We start from the raw sequence: 23996 nt of genomic DNA on the forward strand, positions 1-23996 counted from the left end.
TCTTAATACCAGATGTAAACGTGGTCATTGTTTTCAGAGAATTCTTACAAAATTGTGCGAGGTTTATGCTTAAAACAAGAAAAAAAATTGCCAAGAGGGGTAAAAAAAATAAACATTCAAATTCAAGGGAAAACAAGTTTTTCTTACTCCATTGGCAAAGAGTTCTTTTTTGTTTTAAGCATAAACCTCACAAAATTTTGTTAGATTTCTCTGAAAACAAGACTTGATGATGTCATTTTTAAAATAATGTTTAGATGAAAAACTAGACAATAATACTGATTAAGAAAATTATATTTTTCAAGATAATATAATTATAGCTGAAGTGTGTAACTTTTTCAGTGTTGAAATACTTTATGCTATCCCAGCTTAATATGTAGAGACAACTAGTAATTAGTTAATTTTCTCAAACACTGTAAACACTGTGTTTCTGTGGTGCTATGAAAATTCCCCCGTTTGTTTTGTGCGGCTGTCTAGCCCTAGACAAAAACATTGACTCATCCAATGGCGTGAGTTTGAGGGGGGACTGTATGTTTGTGTCATGTGTTTTTATTCATTTTCATGTTTTAATGTTTTGATTTTGTGTCTTTTATTTCATGTGACGCCCTTGTCTTGTCATGTGACCCTTATGTTTCATGTGTTTTTGTTCTTATTATTTTTTTAGTCATTGTCTTGTTATCATGTTGTTATCAGTTCTGTTATGTCATTGGTTCATGTGTTCATTGTCTTGTTATCTTGTTATTAGTTCAGTCTTGTTAATGGTTATCTTGTTACTCTAGTCTGTGTATTTATAACCCTCATGTTTGCCTTTGTCTCTTTTCGAGTATTGTGATTGTTTAACCTTGTAATGTTGTTTTTGCTTCTAGTTCATGGTTTTGTCATGGTCATAGTGAAGTGAAGTTAAGTTCATGTTTATAATTTGTTTTGCTACTTTCATGTTTTTGGATTTGACTTTAAATAATTGAATTGCACTTGGGGTCTCACATCATCATCGTCTTAGTCCGTTCCTGTCTCCAGCCTGTCCCCAACATTACAGTTTGTTTGATCAACTGGGGAGCATATTCGGAAAGCTGTTCCAATTCCATTTGGTGGCGCTAGTGGTGCAGAAATTAGGCACTTCAGCCTTAAGTTTCAAATGCCTTTGAATGTCGCTGAGGCATTGTGGGATTGATGGATGTGAAGAAAGCCATGACATTTTGCAGCACTGCCACTGCTTCGATATTTATAGTCTTGCCATTATTTGCATATGAGTCATGCACACTTTACGTGTACAGACCATCTGAGAAAACACAATAATCCACATTTAGTGTGGCGTGTCTGATTGTTTTTCTTATTTCAAAGCAGTGCTGTTTAAAAGAATTGCAGACTCTTCAAGTGGTCTGGTAGATTGAGATTTGCAAGGTCAACACGTAGATGTATCCAACTGGAATATTTTAAGAGCAAAATTGCACCTGAAAATGTTGGTGTGTTTAAAGACCAAAACAGCTGCCATTCTGGTACAAATGCAAGGCAATTTTGGATTATCCTCTTAAAAATACTAAAGGTTGACCGAAATGGGTTATTCAATGCACTTCGCCAATGTCAAGAGAGCAGGATGGCCGATGGTCGATATCCTGCCAATATATTTATAGCATAATTTAATTAGACAGAAACACAAAATACACACAATCGCTAAAATTAAATGAAATCCAGGTAATACATTAAAAAGTTTTTGATAATCAGTAGTTTAATTTGGTTTTCCAGTAGAAAATATCTAAGCATTCTGTCACGGCTCCGGTGAGTTTGTCGGTTTGTTTTGTATGTTTTGTCATTTTCTCTCCCTCGTGTCTCGCAGGTGCGGCCGGCTTGCATGATCGGCGTTTCCATGGGAACACTGATTGTTCCCGGGGTAACGCTGATCATGCCACTGATTAGTGTGCTGAGCAACACCTGTTCTCCCCTAATTCACTCCCTTCTTAAGCCCGTTGTGTTCTCAGTATCTTGGCTAGATTGTTGTTGAGTACTAACTTTACTCTCTCTTCCTAGTCGGTTCTGTCTCGTGTATGTGTTGGTTGCCCGCGTGTTGGGTGTGTGGTTGCCTTCCAGTATTGCTGCATGTCAGCTGGTCTTTCATGGAGGATACCTCGTCTCTGGCCGTGTGTCGTGAGTTAAGTTCGCTCCTCTCTGCTGGGCGTTGTTCTGCATCTCACTAAGCTTTAACGGAGGATTCTACGAATCTGTTCCTGACTTCCACAATGCACACACACATCCTACGAACATACTCTTCACGAATTGCCTCTTGCGTGACTACGACGCACATGCCATTGGAGATCGCTTCCTGCTGCTGCATCCGGTGTCGGGATTTTCTATGTTCCCCAACCCAGTGACTGCTCATTATTATTGTTAATAAATCCTTTGAACTGTTCCTCTGCTCTTGGGTCTGTTTGACTCACTATCGTTCGTTACACATTCTTAAAACTTGATAATGTTTTTGAGCACCAAAACTGTGTGAAATAATAAGACTTCTTTTCATAGAATATATCTTAAATCGATTTTTTTTTTTTTATTACCGCATTTGCAAAATTACTGTTTTAAGCATAAAGTTACGAAAATTTAGTAAGGTTTATGCTTGAAACAAGTGTAAACAAAACAGAAAATGTGCATTATCTATTGACAAAGATGTTGGTTGATTTTGCAGAAAATGTGCATTATCTATTGACAAAGATGTTGGTTGATTTTGGATCTGACACAAAGGGGAACTACAACCAAAGTGGACACTGTTATCTGCTGATACAATAATATAAAAATGGTAAAATATCAGACAAATAATTGGGCTTACCGACTACAAAATATTTCATGAAAGAAAGTAATACACACCATCCACACAACCTGGTATGTATTGAGAATGTCTTACGGAGTGTTTATCTGTCCTTTGTCCAGATACGATGGGAAAAGAACATAACGTTAGGAGAACCTCCAGGATTCTTACATTCATGGTGGTGGTAAGCTTTACTTTTTTTCTTAAAATGCATACAGTATTTGAATGTTTCTCATTCACCAATTCATTCATCCCTGTGTGTTTTAGTGTATTCTGGGATTTGTATTGTGCGGCACCTGAGAGGAGAGAAACCTGTGAGCATTCCAGTGAAGCCAAGGCATTCCATGACTATGTAAGTTATTGACATGATGGATGGTTGAATGGATGGATTTATGGAAGGATGGAACCAGGCTCATAATCGGAAGGTTGCTGGTTTGATCTGTACAAGGAATGAGTCAAGAACTTTTGTTTTGGATAAAAGTGTCTGCTAAACAGCTTGGATGGATGGATGGATTGAAAGGTAGATCGATAGATTCATTGATTAATCGTGATTTTACGTCTTTGAATGTGGCATATCCCGTTAGAATTTAGAGTCATGGATGGATAGATAGATAGATTGATAGATTGATTTGTTTATCAGCTTCTTTGAGGTTTGCATCACAGTGCTACAAGACTTATAAAAGGCTTTATTCTGTAGTAAGCCTAAAAACATGAGAAAAGCTGCGGGGACATACAGGAAGGAAGCATGATTCAGTTTCCTGTGTACCTCAAGCAGCAGATCACCTTAGCTCACATAAACAAGAGCGCACAGAAGCAAAAGGTCATGTTTTACATGAACTTATTATTTACAACCTGGCAGTCTTTACCTAAGAACCTGAAAAGCACAGTTTAGAAGATGAGTAAAGACTACTGCAATGCTGAAGATCACTGGTTTGGCCCCAAACTCTTTTATTTCTCTCTCCAGCGCCAATTAGCTGAATTTTCTCTGAGTGCGTCTGGAGTGTAGGCACAACAGCAGTAATTGCAGCAAGCTTCATATTCTCAAACGAGAACATCTCCATCCAAGAGATGTGGCTAATTGTGAATATATGGCAAATTTGCTGCTACGACGCATATCACACAACTGTATTTTGTTGTTTTCAAGGAGTATTTCACCCAAAAATCTCTCACCCTCATGTTGTTCCAAACATGTATGCTATTATCTTTTCACTGAACACAAAAGGAGAATTTTTCAATGTCTTACCAATCTTGATGTGACCAGTTGTCATTGACGTCAAACCTGATGCAATGCATCTAAAGGCGCCATATTTGAACAGACGCAGACAACTCACACAAAGCTTTTGTATAGCCTCAGACATTTTTTAATGAAGGGGATGAGTCCTATTTACTACTTCCATGGTACTTTAAGGGTGTTCTTTTGTCCTTTTTGTAACTGGACAGACATGGTCACTGTGAACTGTTGTTGTATGCAAAAGAGCTGCATGAAGATTCTTCTACAATTTTCAATTTGTGTTCCACATAAACTAACAGCATGCAGGTTTTGTTCAACATGAGGGTGAGTAAATAGGCCCTTTTACACCTACAGTCCTGGTACTTTTCCCTTAGTAACTTTCTAGATGAGAACTCTTACGAGAAACGGAACACCCGAGGAGAATTTTCCCATTGCATTCGCATTCATAAAGTGCCATTGTAGTGATGCCATTTAGTATCGACCATTTTTATTCTGACGTTATTTGCACATGCATTTCAGTAGCAACAACAACAAAATCAACAACACCGACTGAGGACACCAGGATTGGAGCTACACTTTTGTTTGTTTAGGGCTGTTTTATACGAACTTTGGCAGCATCAGAAAACGTAGATAGCTGCCTTATCAGTTAATGGTTTAAACAACAGTGTTTTTGGAAGAATGAAACTCTTTGAACAGTTTAAAAAGCACCTTATTTCATCCTACCTTCTTTCATCCTTATACTGCCTCCGAAAGCAGCATATTCCAGTTTTTGGACGCAGTGCGTGTCTTCAGGTTGTAGTTTAAACAGGGCGCGTGAGCCTCGCATGCAGTGCTCCATGCTGCAGCCGGAGAGATGAGACGAGGCGGCGAAAAGCACTCTTAAAGCATGCTGCACATGCTGAACTCAGCGGACAACATCTCGATAAACATCTGATTATTTATATCGTCATCCCAGGAAAAAGTCAATGTAGTAATCCAGAATTCACTTTATTTTCTGTATAGTCACACAGTACAGAAGCGATGAAAACTCAGAGTGTGTCTCCCGATGAAGTCACACACACACATACACACATATGTGAAACGGGCGATTCTCTTTGGATACTTTGATATTTCTGTTAAGGGAATTGTAAAATTAGTGCAGTCCTCTCAGTAGCAGGCTAGCAGCTAGTTTGTTTACAGTTGCAGCTGTGGACTTCTCTCCTTTCTCAATGCCCCAAAAGTATCTACCCCAATGTAGGAGCTAAAAATGTCCCCTAAAACGGCTTCAAGGAACTATAGTTCCTCAGGTGCGAAAGTGACAAAAAACACTAGTCCCAGGGAAAAGTACCTAAAACGGGCTTTAGTACCGCCAGTGGGAAGGCCCTACAGAATTTTCATTTTGGGTGAACTATTCCTTCAATGATACTACTGTACATTTATTGGGCTTTGTTGTGTAATAAACTTTTACAAGGTATGTAATAAGCTTACACAAGGGAAGCACTGGTAAAATGATTCAGAGGATATCGTTTAAAGGCTTAGCAAGTGCAGTGCCAACCTGCGTGCCCGATATGTGTTTGCTGCCAGCATCAGTGCGGCGGCATTTGTGCTAAGAATAAAAGGGACAGCAAGAAAAAGCCCTCCATCTTTCCCTCTCAACTCTCCTCATCCTCCCTCAGGGAGCATTATCTCCGAGAACACTTTCTAAGAGAGCTTCCTAGAGGTCACTTTCCAAGACAAGGTCAAATGTCACCTCTCCCCACGGGTGCGAACATACGAGGCAGATTTTGGTCCACCCCAGTGGTGTTTTTTTTTTTGGCTGTGTTTGCAATGGAATACTTGCAAATTGCTTATTTTTGCATACTGTGCAATGTGTACTTTTACCTGCATACTGTTAAAAAAACAGTTTCTGAAATAATACACATTAAGCAATGACAAATGTTTTAAATAGTTGTATGCTACATTGTTATTACATGACCTCACAATATTGCATGTACTATTCGGCGAGTGGCTTCTAGTTGTCATCTCAGAAATAAAATGCAGAATGTAATTTTGCAATTGTATTTTTTTAAATGTCTTAATTTTTGGCAGTCCAATCAAAAAGGATATATTAAAAATCATATTCATTGCTTTCAGTTCATTTGTCACCCTCGAAGTGGAAGGTCAAGTCAAGTGAGGATTGTGGAATAAAATATTCCAAGAGGTGTGCTCTAGCTATACTGCTCGTTTTGGAAAATAATGTTGTAGGCAATCCTGACATATATTCAGAGTAGTATACTAACATAGTGCACAGGATGCAAATTTTCTAGATGCATGCAATACCTGAATGAGCTGCTTCATTTGCCAAAGTGAGCAAAATACAACAGATCTTACTCCATGGGATATTGTATGTATTATGTAGAGCACTTGACCAGTGTGACAAATAATATCATTTATTTTTTGACTCATTTGAAATGTTTATTGTACAATAGTGCCCACATTTTTGTTAAAATAAAAAATTATAATAGTCATCATACAGTGTAAACTGTAAAGTATTTAGTAAGTAGTAAACCAGTATTCCATTCCAAACCTAGCCATGTATACAGAAATCTTGCATACATGCTCAGTATAGTACAGTATTCCACCATAGCTGCTGTCTTTGACCCGGCCCCTGCCTGCCTCAAATCAGTTCATTTGCAGAGTAATAACTTCTCTGTTGGTGGGCACCCCTCATGAGTTTGCATCCCTGTAATTTGCTGTGGTATTGCAAGAACTAATTTGCAAGAACAAATCTACAAATTAGAAAAGAAGCAAATTTGTTGTTTTTTCATTAGCCCATTAGCGCTCTTGCCACTTGTGACCTCATACAGCATACCTATGCATACCTATGGGACTTGTGTTTTTGCATAGCCGGATTTCAAATATTACAAGTAAACACACTACAAAGATGGACAGAAAACATGGACAAGTTCTTGAAAATGAAAACTATTGACGATGGTTATGTGGGATAGTGGTGTGCCGTGATATTTTTTTATTCGTAAAAAGTGTGCCGTGGCATAAAAAAGGTTGGGAAACAGTGGTATAAAGGACTGTGGGTTCAGTTGGTTGCTCTGTTAGGTATTGAGTGTATGCTTTGTACTGAGCCAGTATTGTACTTGTTTTCATAGAGTTGCTATTCCTGGTTTTTGATCCTTGCCTGTATTTTTGGAACTTTGTACCTGCCTGCAGTTTTGGACTAGAAGCTTTTTTTGGATACCTGTTTTGAACTTTCGCCTGTTTACTGACAATGTTTCTGGAATATCCTAAGTACTGCCTGAATTCTCATGTAAAGTCTTTACTCTGCACTTGGGTCTCTGCTTGATTCGTTACAATTGTAAACTGACAAATACACGCTGCTCAGTTTTCCGCCAAAATAAAGCTCCTGGTGAAGGTGAAGTGAATACGACAGAAATGTATTTAAAACAATAACAATAGACAAAAAAAAAAATAGAATGTTCATGATAATAATAATAATAATAATTCAGAATTATATTACATTAATAAACTTGACTTGGTCCCACAACAATAGTTCTAAAATGTAATTATATTCAACATGTTCCCAAAAAATAAGTGAATAAAGTTTTAGTTTTTGCACACCCTGTTCATTACAAAAACAATGTTTTAGTAAAAAATATACAGTATGTAGATAAATATTTTTTTTCTTTGGACTGTTATTCTAGGAATATGCGCTACATGGATGGCTTTCACTGTTGTGCACTATCTCCGTTTACAAAAGCGTCTCACGCTGAAAGTGTTTAGATACACTCCTTCTGCGAATGTCAACGGGGGAGAATGTGGTGGAAGAGACGGTGAAAGGGGGCCCCTGGGCTTCACCCCATGTAAGCCTGTGCATTAATACACCCCTGATCTTCAGTAGGCTGAAAAATATCAATATTTGTAGCAATTTAACCCAGCTCCATTTACTGCATAACTCTTATACTCTACTTTTGTTTTATGACTTTACTATTATTCTATAATATGGAAAATAGTCATAATAACGAATGAGTAGGTGTGTCCAAACCGTTTGACTATACAATGATTGAAATTGCCAAAAAAAAACTGAAGATTTCATACAAAGGTGTACACTACAGTCTTCAAAGACAAAGGACAACTTTCTCTAACAAGGACAGAAAGAGATGTGGAAGGTCAGATGTACAACTAAACAAGAGGATAAGTACATCAGAGTCTCTAGTTTGAGAAATAGACGCCTCACATGTCCTCAGCTGACAGCTTCATTGAATTCTACCCGCTCAACACCAGTTTCATGTACAACAGTAAAGAGAAGACTCGGGTGCAGGCCTTATGGGAAGAATTGCAAAGAAAAAGCCACTTTTGAAACAGAAAAACAAAAAGAAAAGGTTAGAGTGGGCAAAGAAACACAGACATTGGACAACAGATAATTGGAAAAGAGTGTAATGGATCTTAACCCCATTGAGTTTTTGTGGGATCAGCTAGACTGTAAGGTGTGTGAGAAGTGCCCGACAAGACAGCCACATCTATGGCAAGTGCTACAGGAAGTGTGGGGTGAAATGTCACCTGAGTATCTGGACAAACTGACAGCTAGAATGTCAAGGATCTGCAAAGCTGTCATTGCTGCACATGGAGGATTTTTTGATGAGAACTCTTTGAAGTATTTTTGTTTTTTTCAAATTGTAATAGTAATTTTTCACATTATTAATGTCCTGACTATACATTGTGATCAGTTGAACGCCACTTTGGTGAATAAAAGTACCAATTTCTTTCCATAAGCACAAAATCTGTACATCATTCCAAACTTTTGGCCACCAGTGTATATACAGAAACCTATAAACATCTTCATATTATTTCTCAGGATTACCTCATAATAGTACATTTGATTGCGATATGTAACATGAATTGACTAATACTTAAATTGGAAACGGGCTTTACTTCCGTCCTCATGAAAATACGGTCAGTGAAAACCTAATTTGGCTTTCCATTGATAGACCACAATCATACAAAACAGTAGTTGAGCTAATTTCTTAAATGACGAAGGATCATGTGAAACAAGTGTTTATGTCATGAAAGCCACTAAAAGCTTTATAGTGGCATTGCTTAACATCACAAATGTCCTTGCTTGACGCTTCTTGTGCAGAAGATCAGGGAGCTGTCCTCTGCTATAGGCTGAATGTGTGTTTGTATAGAGAAATAGTTGCCTTTAGTAGAGATTTTGGATTGGAAAATTGACAATGCTTTACAAGGACTTTCAGTATTACTATTAGAGAATTACATATCACAGATATATTGCAAAAGACATCACTGTTTTGTTTAAAAAGTTTTCAAGTCAACATGAAATGCTTTCTGCACCCCATTTAAATTTTTGTACTCGTTTTGTGACACACTGAGGATCTGATGCTAATCACAAATTTTTGCATACCATTTCTGAATTTGGACAGCTGAACATGATGCCTTATAATCTGCTTATACAGCCTGAATGTAATCATTTATGGCGTGGATTGTTATCTGGCAAGACATGATTAATCTGGGCCTTCATTTTTGGCATCCTTTTGAGTTAAAAATCTGGGAGGTGCCCTCTCGTCGACAACAGCTGGCTGCTTAGACTGCGGAGAGGCAGTGAGTTTTCGAAAGACCCCCACAATAAAGTCTACTTCTGCATGGATCAAAGTTGATGAGCAGTCTCCAGTATTTCCAGCATCATCATCCAGTATTTCCTCTGTGGATTAATGACTGGCAGGATGATCGGCCTCCACAATATTCACGGATGGTTTCTTTGTTGGGCTTTAGGAAAGGGGTGAGTCTTTGGTATATGCTTCAGCATTTTCTCTGTCCACACCTCCAGTCTGGTGTTTCTCAAAGCCACCCTTTCAGTATCTGCAACCTTTGGACAGGACTGTTGCAATTCACCCCTTAATGGCAGTTGTAAATAGGGGTGTAACTATTTGCTCTTGACAACGATTCGATTAGATTACGATTCTTTACCTAACGATTTGAAATTTGGTCACAATTTGATTTGATTGTTTTGGAACAACTCAAAATTATTTTCAAAAATATGCTGAAAAAAGATTGAAAGTTTTTACTGATCATTCGGAATTTAGACAGCACAGAAATGCACAAGACTTGTGCACTAGAGTCACAGATGAATTAAAGACCAAGAAGGATTGGCTTATTTGTGTGGCTGCATATATTAACAAACAATGCATTACATGATATGCATTATAGATATGATTATGTTTCAAATAGACATAATATGGTACATATAGATACGTTACATGCATATAAGATAAAGGATAACATAATGTCTGATGCAACATAATGACTTCATGCAAGCACACAAAAAGCGTGAAATAAGCGTAATAGATTTGCATAACATGTAATGTTAAGATTTATTGCACCAATAATTAAAGATGTCATGTGCAGGCAGATAAGATCCATGTTTAAATCAAACAGGGTTATGGAATGAAAGTGATCTATTATGGTGTGTAAAGGCGGGATTCACGGGATGTGGTAACCGTGAGTTCCCTTTTAATTTTGGAATAGGGAGAGAGGAACCAGATGGCTAAACGAAGCTTGTTCACGAGAATACAATCGCATTTTCATGCAGGACTGTTTGTGGCACATGTTTTATCTTTTCGTGGCGTGTCATTGACCAATCACTGTTGACTGTAATCAACTGGTTAGTTCCCTTCAGAACAGTCTGAAATTGCTCCCTATTCTCTATAGCATTCACAATAAAGAGAATAAATGAATTAGTGAGTGTTTTCGTTCACAGCCTATGTCTGCCCACCAATCACATTTATTTAAACCAAGTTCTATTCGTGGTTAAACTGTTTTATAGAGAAATAAGACAGATTTTTGTATACAGATACAAAAGCAATATTAACATAATATATCATAATCAGGGAAGAAGGCAACAACAATGAATTTACTTTGATCAAATGGATGCAAACAGTTTTGAATAATGACACAGAAAGCCGAATTCAGCAGCATCCATCCATCCATTTGATCTTATGTAGGTAGGTATTTATGAACTTGGCAGCACAAACTTTCTTTGTTCTTCTTTTTTAATCCCCTTTTCTCCCCAATTTGGAATGCCCAATTCCCTCTACTTACTAGGTCCTCGTGGTGGCGCGGTTACTCACCTCAATCTGGGTGGCGGAGGACAAGTCTCAGTTGCCTCTGCTTCTGAGATAGTCAATCCGTGCATCTTATCACGTGGTTCGCTGTGCATGACACCGCGGAGATTTACAGCATGTACTCTCCGCAATCCACACACAACTTACCACGTGCCCCATTGAGAGCGAGAACCACTTAATCGCGACCACGAGGAGGTTACCCCATGTGACTCTACCCTCCCTAGCAACCTGGCCAATTTGATTGCTTAGGAGACCTGGCTAGATTCACAAAGCACACCCTAGATTCGAACTCGTGACTCCAGGGGTGGTAGTCAGCGTCAATACTTGAGTGCTCAGCCTTTTAAAGTTTACTTTTCTGACCACAAGCCCATATTGATGTGTTCAACGCATGCACACTATGACTGCTTTGTGATACACTTATGTGCCGATGATGCGCAAAGATGTGGATTGTCTGCACGTCTATGAAAACAACGAGACAGTCCGCGCATACTGTGCTGATGACAAAATTTGCTTCATGCTTAACGTGCACGAGATATAATGTATGCGGAAAATTAAAGTAGTATGAATGCAGGAGAATCCACACTCTGTTAATTTACCATGGTGGGATTAATGAATAATGAATGAATAGCCAACAATTTATTTTTATTTTTTCAATTTGGAATGGCCAATTCCCAATGTGCTTTTAAGTCCTCGTGGTCACGTAGTGATTCGCCTCAGTCCAGGTGGTGGAGGAAGAATCCCAGTTGCCTCTGCGTCTGAGATCGTCAACCCACGCATCTTATCACGTGGCTTGTTGAGCGCATTACCACAGAGACATAGCGCATGTGGAGGCTTCACACCACCCACCGCAGCATCCACGCTCAACTCACCACGCACCCCACCAAGAACGACATTATAGCGATCACGAGGAGGCTACCCCATGTAACTCTACCCTCCCTAGCAACAGGGCCAATTTGGTTGCTTATGAAGCCTGGCTGGAGTCACTCAGCACACCCTGGGATTCGAACTAGCGAACTCCAGGGGTGGTAGCCAGCGTCTTTACCACTGATATGCAGATAAATTAATCGAATTAATCGCAATTAAATGCATATATAAATATTTGCTGAGAATGCCCCTCAAATAACAATAATTTAAGATATAATTATTAAATTATTATAAATAGTTATATTTTAATAATTATAAGTATATATTATAAAAATTATAATTCAGATCATTAAAATGAAATGCACTATTGTGGCAGACTATTAAAAAATGAATGACAATACAAAAAGTGGCTTTAGAAAGCAATATATTTTTTATTTCCATATTATTGAACATAAGCCCCTCATTGGCCTACAGTCCACAGCAATCCATTTTGCAATTTAATTCGTCAATCTGTCCGAGACAGACATTTTGGAGCATTTCACTTTGGTTGTGTCACGTCATAAACACTATGTTTTTAGGTCATTGTGTCAAGTTAAACATAGTTTGAAACTTAGAAAGGCACGTTTCGAGATCATTTGGAACTGTGCTCCATCCAGCTGTGTTTGGACGTAGAAACGTGTTATTTGTTCTCTTTACAGCTGTGCGTTGCCTACACAGCTGGAGTTTTGCGTACTGCCACCTGCTGAACAGTCTGTAGTTCAAGCTAGGATTATTTCGATGGTAGGAATATTTCATGTTATGTTCCGGGGACATTGTTAATTTTGTTAATTTTTTTTAAATTGTTATTTTCTATATTACTAATCTCACTGAATTAACGCGTTAAATCAACAACCTTAAAGCAACAGTGTTAAACAATGTAAATAATTATTGTTGACGTTATTTCATAACTATCCATTCTACAGAAGTAGCAGATGTTTACGATAAAGTTAGGCAAATGAGAATGATAATTCTCATTTTGCCCTCATAGTTTTGATTTGTAAACATCACATCTGTTTGAACAGTTGCTTACTTCGTAGTCACACAAGTTAAAGTACTTAAAGCTCAAATCGGATAAAAAAATTCAGAATCCACAGAGGGTTCAAACTCCTCAAAGCCCTAGTATGACTCTCCATTGGTAATGAATGACTTCTGGACTATCGTATGCTGTTTGTCAGTAGCATTGAAAAGGTGATTTTAAGGACTGTGTGTCGTTGTTTTTACCCACCATTCAGCTCACCATCTATGGGTTCGGCTCCAGTGCGCTGCCCGGTGCTCTGGAGCAGCACTAAACTAACGAGCCTGCGCTAGCAAGCACTCAGCTTCCTAATAAGCAGGAGAATTGAAGATTGAATTGCTCCCAGTTTCCTGTTGGACTCATGTTCTGGTGTTTTTAACTGGATTAAGATGTAAAAAAAAAAAAAAGGCCTGTTCCGAGCCACGCGTTTCAGACACTTTTGCTTTGAGTGCACGGCCATCCTTGTAATGCGATTTCAGAATGGCCTCACTTTCCTTTGATTGTTGTTTAAATGGTTTCTGCATTACAAGTGTTCTTCTTCTCTTGACATTATAGATTAGATGTGATTGTCACACACAAGCCTGATCCCTCATATGCATTTAGTCCTGATTTCAGATGGCACACTCCTAAAATTCTATTTCGCTTAAACTTTATCTGCTAAATGCATAAAATGTAAATTGTTTTAAACTACACCATACACATTTGAATTTACAAGATATTTAAAATGAAAAGATTGTAAAGGTAAAAGTATTTTGTTGTTTTTCTGGCTGATATGTCAGTGATCTTGGAATTTATACTGACAATTTAGATGTAGATGCAGCATTACGCAAATATAAAAAGTTTAAAATATAGAATTTACAGATGCCATTGAATAATTTGTTCCACAACTGATCCGATAATATGGGGGTTACCGAGATAAAATAAGAAGTAGGACTGGGTGATATATAGAGTATTTACGATGTACTCTGTATTATTTTGTTGCCGATATAAATGTAACCAACATTGCGAATATTGTAATGATTATAATAAGCTTTTTATTTGGAGATTACGTTTTCAATGGGCCAGTTTGTGCAGTGTTATGACATGTGTGTATGAGAGCACTAAAACAGATATTTGAATAGCGTCTCAAATTTAAACATCAGTACCAAAAATGCATATAGACTTAGGAAGTGTGATTCATTAGTGCAAATTTGTTTGTTTCAATTACATTTACATTAAACTACTTAGCAACAAGTAATGTTTATTATTTCTTTGATTGAAAAAATAATCTTTTAATGTGACTTTGGAACAAATGCATACATATCAAGATATAGTATTGTAAAATATTGAGAATGAATTGTCTAGTCATGTGATCTCAATTTGTGTAGAATAAAACTTTCTAGGCTACTAATTTGACATGAGTCTTTATTTCATGTGAGTAAACAGAATTTTAAACACATTTGTCAAAAGTGTTATTAATTCTTTAGGCATAAAACTGGAAAATACCATTGAGGTAATGTTAAGTTATCTGGGCAGAAGAAACTCAATAACTCTTGCTGCAGTGCTGTATAGGGCTGTGTTGGTTGGCAGTACGAGTCAGTAGTTACAGTCTACCTCTGTAAATGATGAATGAGCCGTGAGTCAGGGAGTTGAGGAAGAGGAGGCAGTCGGCCACTCGCTGCTTGACAAGCTCCTTCATAATGCAGGATGGAGATGCCCAATGGGATTTGGAGATGCAGGTGGTCTTTTCTTCCCTCTAATTTTATTTATTTTTATTTAATGATTTTGTGCTTTCAACGGTGAATAAGATTTATTTTTAATGTTTCGGAAGCAAGAGCTCCCCCAGAAAGAGAGAATTAAGGCAAAATATATAAAATAAAATCCCTCACTTCCATGAAATCCTCTTCGACTCTGCCTCTTAACGTGAGCTGAAGTGGAATGGAGAGATGAGAATCTGATCGACGAGAGTTCATAACTTTGCATATGTTTTGAATAAATTTGCATCCAATAACACCATTGGTTCATCTACGGCTCACTTTCCATAACTGATTACTTCCAATATGGTAGAGTCCTTAAGATCAAAATGTAGTTTTATCCAGTATTATTATTTTTTTGACAACCTTTCCTTTGCAAAATCATTACATTTTTGCTTTTTCTATTGCTCATACTTATGACTGGTGATTTTATCAAAACTCCTAACTTTAACATAGTTTGTGCTCCAGACATAAATGATACCTCAAATAAATGATCAGACACCCTTAAATAAACGATCTGACTTATTTTCTTTTGACGGGACAATGAAACGGGCGAAGAAATTCCATAGACTTACATTGTAGGAGGGGTCTGATCTGAGCTATATCTAGGAAGCAAAATATCACTGAGATTTGGGGGTGGCCTCGTTTGACTTGGGCTAGTAAGCAATGCCCTAGCGACCATCCATAACACTCTAGCAATCGCGTTACACATTGGCAACCATCCACAACACCAAACATTGTGTAGGTGAGTTTAACAAGGCAAGCACTACATATAAAAATCTGCTATTATTTTATTATTACTCAACACTTGACTTGTTAAATTTATATTTGAAATGACTTTTATAGCCCATGGCTCTTCATTTATTGACATTGCATCTGACAGCATGCTATTCAAGGCATCTTTTGTGCGTTGCACCACAACATCTCCAGGAGGCCCCGCTGAATTAATTAAGCATCCAATTTGTGAGTTTCTGCATATTAATCAAAGCAGGATATGGCACTGAACAGATTTCCACTGATGAGTGTTATGATTGTGACATTAGTGATCATAATGACATCTGTAAGTAGTCGTACTTTGCACACATGAGCCATAGCGTGACGTACAGGCAGAAAAATGACTTCAAACAAATCTGTCTGCATTTACATAAAAGTGTCTGCATCAATGATGGTATGTGCTTTCTTTAGTTAAATTACTAAATGAAGTGTTTGGTAATAGTTGAAAGTCTTTGTGACCTCAGAGTTTGTGTATTAGTTTTAATTAATGAATTATTTACCCCATTGACAGTTAGTTTTTATTGCATAAATCAAACAAAATGTTGTGATTTTTGTAAAAACAATTTGCAAATGGAGTAAGAAAAATAAACTTAAAGGCGTAGTTCGCCCAAAAAAATTATTGATAAAATTGTCATAATTTATTCACCGTCATGTTGTTCCAAACCCCTATGACATTCTGTCTTCCTTGGAACACAAAAAGAAATGTAAGGCATGATGTTAGCCTCAGTCACCATTCACTTTCATTGTATCTTTTGCGCATATGAAAGTGAATTCTGACTGAGGGTAACATTCTGCCTAACATCTCCTCTTGAGTTCCACGGAAGAAAGCTATACAGTCATACATTCGGTCAAATATCTCTTTATTTCAAATATACTCTGAAAAGAAGTCATATTATCTTATGCAATTTTACTTCACAAGTAAATGTATCTTGTTTTAATGATGTTTATATATTCTACTGGAAAACAAGACAAAAAAATAGTTTTTTTTACAATGCAAGCTTCATGTTTGACGTGTCATGTTTTGAACACACTCACCATTTATTGTCCAGGGAATTGGTTGACAATCGTGTTAACACACCTTATGTAACCATTTGAGAATGTGTATGTCAGCGTATGTGTCTATTCTCAGATTTGCACATATTTGTGTGTGTTCATATATTTATGCCCTCCCTTGTGTAAATGTCACCTTTGTCTTACCAGCCTCCCACTCCACGACAGGGTTATTATGGAGTCTGTTGGATACACCTCGGATCAGCAAAGCCTCGTGGGAGGGATTGGGGGAGCGCAGATGTAATGATTGTGTATTTCTGAGGCTGTGCTCTCTTTGATAGATAAGACTATCTGAAGTTTAGGCCTATGACGCAGTGATTTCCCTTCCCTCATATGTAATTTTGAGAGGTACTGTACAAATATGTGATTGGTCATCTTTGCCCGTTTGAAAAGAATTACATCAACTAATCTGAATGGAATCTGAAATATCTTACCTCTCTTGATGTCCAAAATTGCTTCCTCTTTTATTAAAAAATAAAAAGCAAAAATCAAGCATAGCGTCAGTTCAGACAGGACACTCGAGTCAAACTCGCAATCAGCTGACGCTCAGCTGATCACAATGTCTACCAATACAATTGAGACGCTTATCAAAGCGGCCCTATTTAAGTCCTCAATTTGTTCATTGCCTTAGCTGCCTATACATTGCATGGATGCAAGCTGCATTTAACACCCTCCTCCATCCCCAGCTTCATCTCTTGTATGGACCCATTGCTTTTTAGTTTTCTATACATTTGTCTTGTGTTCTGTGATCTTAAATGTGTTATTGTGCCTTGTTCTTGATTTATCAACTTGATATACAGTATTGAAGTTAAGTGTCCATTAAATCTATTATGCAGTGATGTCAGGATTGCAGAGAATTAGGACCCAAACGCAGAGTGAAAGAACCAAAAAAGGATTCATTAAACCAAAAAACCAAAAACCAACAAAAACTAACCCGTAGGGGAAAAACACAATCCAGGCTTTGAGCCCACTGAAGCTGGGCTGGGGCGGACGAGCTGGGTACAGGACTGACTGGAACCAACTGAAGGAATCACAAACAGTACCGACATGATACACGAAACAAGACGAACTGGCCATGGACAGCACACACAAGGAGACTAAAATAGGGAGAGAAATCAAACCGGTTAAATGCAGGGCAGGTGAGAAAGATTAACTAATAATGGTCAAACATGGAGGCGGGGTATGACGTGAGACTGAGAGACACGTGGCAACACAGAAACAAAAACAAAGCCACATGCTCTCACAAGACACAAACACCCAAATGGCATGAGCACACATCGCCAAGACTATAAGGCAATATACGCTCATGCCAACCAACAAACAAAACGAGAGAATGCGTAGCAACGGCAAACAAAGCAATGCCACGCATTCCCACACTAGACAAAGCCTTAGCGTACATCGCGAGGCAAATGCCAGAACATGGAGCATGAGTGTCTGGATCCCGAAACAGACTGAAACTGAACCAGACAGAGAAGTCAGGATCCAGACACCATGCTCCGGACATGAAACACAAGACAGACCAAAGAGCGCACAGCAGGGAAATCAAAACCGAAGCCGTGCGTTCACACAAAAACAGACAATGAAACACAAGACAAACATAGGACGATGATGTCACGGTCCTGTCACACAAAAACCCAGACTGACAGAGTGACAGGACCTTGACAAATCAAGGATTGTACCACGTTGCACTGTCAGAATGTTAAAAAATGGAACAATGTTGTTAATTCTGCATTCATGCTTTAAATTTATACTAAAATACGTATTTTATTTGGGGCAGCTGATATTGGGGCAATATTCTTTATGTGGGCTATGGATCAAAACAAGCTGAGAACTGAATTGCATTTTTATTTTTAATTACAAAAAACAAGTGTTATTCACTTTTTGAATAAATTATACACAGTATAATTTAGATAGTGAGCATTACTGATATGCCTTTAGACTAATTTAAACACCTCTGATTTGCCCTTGTATTCATGCAGACAACAGCCCACCCCCCCAAAATAGGACTTTTTTTTTTTTTTTTTTTTTTTGCAGTTGGAGTACACCAAAATGGAATGCTGTAATTGACACTTTGCATGATTATATAATTGCGACAGCTGTAATTGTAATCTTAATAATTTTTTCGATTAATTGTGCAGCCCTAGCAGAGAGCTTTCCCACAACAGAACCATACTGGCAACACCACCAGATGGCTTTAATTGTCTATAAGTGAATAAAACTATTCATTCAAGTATTCAAGTCAAGTATTCATTTGACAGAAGTGGTCCTGACTGAAATCGCAGTTCCAGTAAGGCACCTACAATGGAAGTGAATGGGGCCAATCCCCAAGCGTTAAAATACACACTCTCTCAAAGGTGATTATAAAAAAAAAAAATCACTTACTAACCTTATCTGTTTAAAGTTATATCCAATATTCCAACTTTGTTGTCGTGATGGCATCACACCTATAAACCCTGAAATCCTGGCAAGAGATTTTATTGGGCTAAAATCATGTAGAAATTAGATTTTATCACACTAAAATCATGTTAACATATTTAATGTTTACATCTTGTGCCTCTTTTAAAACAGTGTGTATTTTAACATTCATGGGCTGGTCGCATTTTTTGGTTTTAAAAATGAGGGATGTGTTAAAATTATTTTCTGTGGTAATCAACGTTATGCCACAAATGCTGTCAATTAAGCTTAACTTGTACTGAACCTTGAAGATTCCTTCAAGAATTATCCTGAACATTTATTTATTTGTAATAATTTGGCGACTGGCTATGGTTAGTGTTCTGGCAGTGGTAGTAATGCTTTAGGGATAGAGATTTGGCCCGCTGGCAGGTGCTGGGGTTGTTTTCTGTGCGCATTAGAAAGCCAAATTCCAGCTGTACCCATTTACTTCTAATCTAGAATCTAAGTAATCTGGCATTCTGTCACAGATGCAATTCCAGTCTATTCCAGTCAATACTCCATTCCTACACCATGTGCCCTGGAAATGAGCTATTCTGTGTCTTGACTTCTGTACTCTCAGTCTCACAAACACAGCTCTGTTTTTCACTCTATATACTGCAAATTAAACAATTAAAATCTGCTGCATTAACTTTCTTTTATTATGATGTGTAACTGTTTTTCCAGCAATAATTTACGAAAAGTATTTATTGATAGGAAAGGAAAATATCACAAATGATAGCCCCTTAAACTTAATTGTTTTTCTTATAGCCTGGGTATACTTAATTTTTGTCATTCAGGATCGGCTCGCACCTGGTGGACCACGTTGCTTTTCAAAGTGTACTCTTCTGACCGTGAATGAATACGAACGTGTTTGATGCTTGCCCACTACAGCTGCTTTCTGATACTCTTTTAGTACAGTCAGTGGCACGCCATGCGCAGACAATGTGCACAGACGAGGACTGCATCTGCCTGTTGAGAAAGTCACGGTCAGTATGCGTGGACTGTGCTGATGACTAAATTTGCGTCACACATACTGTGCGCGGAGCGGTCCGCAACGCGGACACCCGAAGTATACTTTGACCTTTAGACAGCAATGAAAATGGGGATCAAATGGAGCAATTGCCCAGTATCTTTTGCCCAGTAATCTCATATTTGTCTCCTCTAGAGTTTCAGAAGAGATCTCAACAATACACTGTGCTTAGATTTGCCAAGATACCAAAGTCTGCAACCAAAAGTCAATAACTAAAATATTCTCATCAAATACTTTCAGACCAATATAATTGTCTTTTTCCAGACCAAATTATATCTAGGCCATCTATCCATTCATTTTAATTAGAAAGGGTACACTTTTGGCCTTATAGAATATTTCAATGAAGATAAACAGAAAACTCAATGAAGGCGCTTTAAGTGTTGCTTATTCAATTCTAGATATTACCACCACCAAATTGAGCAGCATTGGACTGGTCAGTTAACAAACACTGGACTGCAAAAGTGATGTATTGAGACTTAGTTTGCTGGGTTTTTGTGATAGTTGGTGTAGATGGGGTTGTTAGAGGAGAGCGGTGTGACTTCTTGCACCACACAAGGCATATGGGGTGACAGCGAGGCAGTTCCTTTGGGTGGGGCTGTGTTGGGCCCAACTGAAAATCTCATACCCCTCCCACAAGATTAATGTCACTGTGACTTCAGTACACCCTAGTCTAAGTTGCCCTAGAAGAATAGCCTGATTTCAGGGCTCAAGATGTGAGTTATCCAGTGTTGTAGATACCCAATAAACCAGGTCCCCCCTCATATTTCTTCAGTTTATCTCTGGTGTTGTTACAGTAGTCAGCACATGGGCCCGTCCCCTTCTCTGCAGCATTAGCTCATGGTGTTGTTGTGGCTTGTGGGTCTGGCCACGTCTGCATGGCAGGGCTGTGTCATCTTTGGCGCCAGTATGAGTGAACGCTACAGTGTTTTATCAGTTCATCAGAGGTCTGGATGCCGCTCAAGGCTGCTAGACTGCCCTACTGCTGCCTTCCTGTGAAACAGCTGCCATAATTGTCATTAACTCTTAGATATGCCTCTTTTCTTCTGAGATTTAACAAGTGTGTGGTCTGAGAAAAGCACCACTCAGAGGAATATTTTATTGCTCACAGGTAGGGGTGGGTGATAAGCCATATTCTTGAAATTTTTGATCGACAACGATGTATATAACGATATAGGCCTATACATTTATAAGGAAAGTGATTCAAAAACCTCTGAAAAAATAATGAAACTTTTTTATTAAAAACAATGTCCAAAGTAATAGTAGACCTGTCATGACCATTGCAATAAGCAACTTTAACAATAAGTTATTAAAAATCATATTTTAGATTCTGTAGTTTCCAATCCAAGCAAAAGCAAAGCTTTTTTTTTTTTTTCTTTTTTTTTTTTGTAGTTGATTCTGAAACAGCCCCCTCCATCATGAATTTGTTTTGGATTTAGTTTTCCATTAGATACTAGAAGATAGATACTGTCTTTTTGGAGACAATATTCTAGATGTAAATGTACTTACTCAGAATGTAAAGAACCAGAGTTTGTGTTAACCAGAAAATCTTTATTTACTGAATTTTTAAAACATTGTTTTTTGTCATTTTGACAAATTACAAAAACAAGAAAGAAAATTGTTTAGGCATTAAATACGTAGAAGTAGGGCATCAGGGGGCCTGGGTAGCTCAGTGGTAAAAGACGCTGGCTACCACCCCTGGAGTTCGCTAGTTCGAATCCCAGGGTGTGCTGAGTGACTCCAGCCAGGTCTCCTAAGCGACCAAATTGGCCCGGTTGCTAGGGAGGGTAGAGTCACATTGGGTAACCTCCTCGTGGTCGCTATAATGTGGTTCGTTCTCGGTGGGGCGCGTGGTGAGTTGAGCATGGATGCCGCGGTGGATGGCGTGAAGCCTCCACACACGCTATGTCTCCATGGCAACCCGCTCAACAAGCCACGTGATAAGATGCGCAGGTTGGCAGTCTCAGACGCGGAGGCAGCTGGGATTTGTCCTCCGCCACCCGGATTGAGGCAAATCACTACGCGACCACAAGGACTTAAAAGTGCATTGGGAATTGGGCATTCCAAATAGGGTGAAAAAGGGGAACCCCCCCGCCCCCAAAAAAAGTTGGGCATCAGTTTTCATTTTAACCATTTTTACATGTCTCTACTCTGTGCGAGAGAATTAGCCTAGTTAAAAGTATAAAAGTGTTTATTTGCGAGAAAAACAACAAACCCTCATCCAAGACTGTGAGAAAAAGGCATCTTTTAATCCAGATGACAACGGATAAAAATAATATACTGATTGTGCTATAAAGATTATTTGTAGTGCAGCCTCTGATTGGAATGTGTATTTTGCATGACCACAATAGAAACAATACTTGATTTAATTGCATTATGATTAATGACATTAGAAGTTGATTCTTGTATCCACTTTGTCTCAGAAGTGTCTCTTAAAATTCCTTTGGAGAAATACAAATACACACAAACTATCCAATTGTTGATATACAGTAAGAGTAGAGCAATAACATTAATATGAATAGCATAGCACAGAAAATTTGGTTTTTCAAAGAATTTGATGTTCATGTTGTAATCTCTGACTTTTATTTGCAGATTTTGTGTGCACAGTTTAAGACATTGTAGAATCTCTAGTGGAGACACATATTAAATTACTGGCGTTTTAGGAGAAATATTCGAGAAGATAAGACTCAAGCTAAAGTCTCCATTTGCTCTCAATTTAATATCTTGGGGAAAAAACTAAGATATATTAGAGATCCCAATTGTGATTTTTCTTTCCTATGTCAGTGCAAACACTTTGGCCTGTACCAGCCTCAATGTGATTGTTTTGAAAGCCACAACAAGTGACTCGTCATGTCAGAAACCACACGCATAGAACCCCGACAGCTTTGTTGTGGTCGCACATGTGACATGTCAACATGTACATTCAATGTGGCAGACGATACGCTAATTGTCTGTTGTAATTGCTGTAGTTGGATGAAGCAATTTGGACAAGCTTTGTATCTCATTCCTCGTCTAGCGTTGGTGGACCTCCAGGGAGGTGCAGTGCACTGGAGCCGTTTCCTAGGCAACCTTTTTTTCATCTGGGCTTTGAAATGAGGACCTTATGTGATTGTTAGCAGCTTGGGTTTTTGCCATTGAGTATGCAGCTCTGTCTTAACCTTCACTTCCCTGAAACACAATGACATCACTGATTTCCATGACTGACATATTGTATGACAGCTGTACATTTATCGCCAAAGCAACCTCCATTAATTAGAGAGATACTTACGTAGGAGTTTCATGAGTTATAGTACGTTAATGCAGTTTTGTTGGCATATTATGACCTGGGAAAGCAAAATCAAATAGCATTAAATAGCTATATTTTATTACACAGCTCTCTGGAATACTTGATTCTAATTGGTCAGTCGTGGCATTCTATGGTTAAATATTTTTTTATAATGACAAATAAACTGTATAATTGACTGTTGTCACAGGCAACCACTTTTCTATTTTAATGCTAGTTTAAAGGTGCTGTAAATGATTTTAGCGTTCTGAAGCTTTCACATGACTGAGCTGTTGAATTAGCCATGCCCCCTCATTCCTAAACCCCGCCCTCCAAAGATGATTTTGAGACCAAAACCGAGCAAAAGGGCAGCATTGTTTGTTCCTGTGGCTGTCAAATTTAACATTGGCACAATAGCACCCTCAACTGACAAATATTATGAATCATAGGCTCAATGATCGCTTCAAAGACAACAAGATGAGAATGAGCAAAATGATTGACAGGTGAAAAACGTCAGTGTCCGTGGTCCATGGACACATTTTTGTTTGCTGTTTACAAAGTCTACAGCTGTCTCAGAGACCGGTGAGGTATTTTAGGACACTTATTTCATTAATATCTTTAAGGGAGTAGGAAAATGTTTTTGCATACTTTTCCATGAAAAAAATAGC

At 38.2% G+C, this 23996-nt stretch overlaps 1 protein-coding gene across 2 annotated transcripts in view; it reads left to right on the forward strand.

Moving 5' to 3' along the window:
* The window catches only part of ssbp2b (single stranded DNA binding protein 2b), a 91148-nt gene that overhangs the window by 25245 nt on the left and 41907 nt on the right, over positions 1–23996 (forward strand). For both annotated transcript variants that reach the window (XM_051683899.1, XM_051683900.1), the window contains exons 3-4: positions 2917–2978; positions 3062–3146. In XM_051683899.1, the coding sequence (XP_051539859.1) occupies positions 2917–2978; positions 3062–3146 (147 nt within the window). The remainder of the gene's footprint in view (positions 1–2916; positions 2979–3061; positions 3147–23996) is intronic.

The sequence above is a fragment of the Myxocyprinus asiaticus genome, chromosome 42 (assembly GCF_019703515.2).
Source record: "Myxocyprinus asiaticus isolate MX2 ecotype Aquarium Trade chromosome 42, UBuf_Myxa_2, whole genome shotgun sequence".
Taxonomy (NCBI): Eukaryota; Metazoa; Chordata; class Actinopteri; order Cypriniformes; family Catostomidae; genus Myxocyprinus; species Myxocyprinus asiaticus.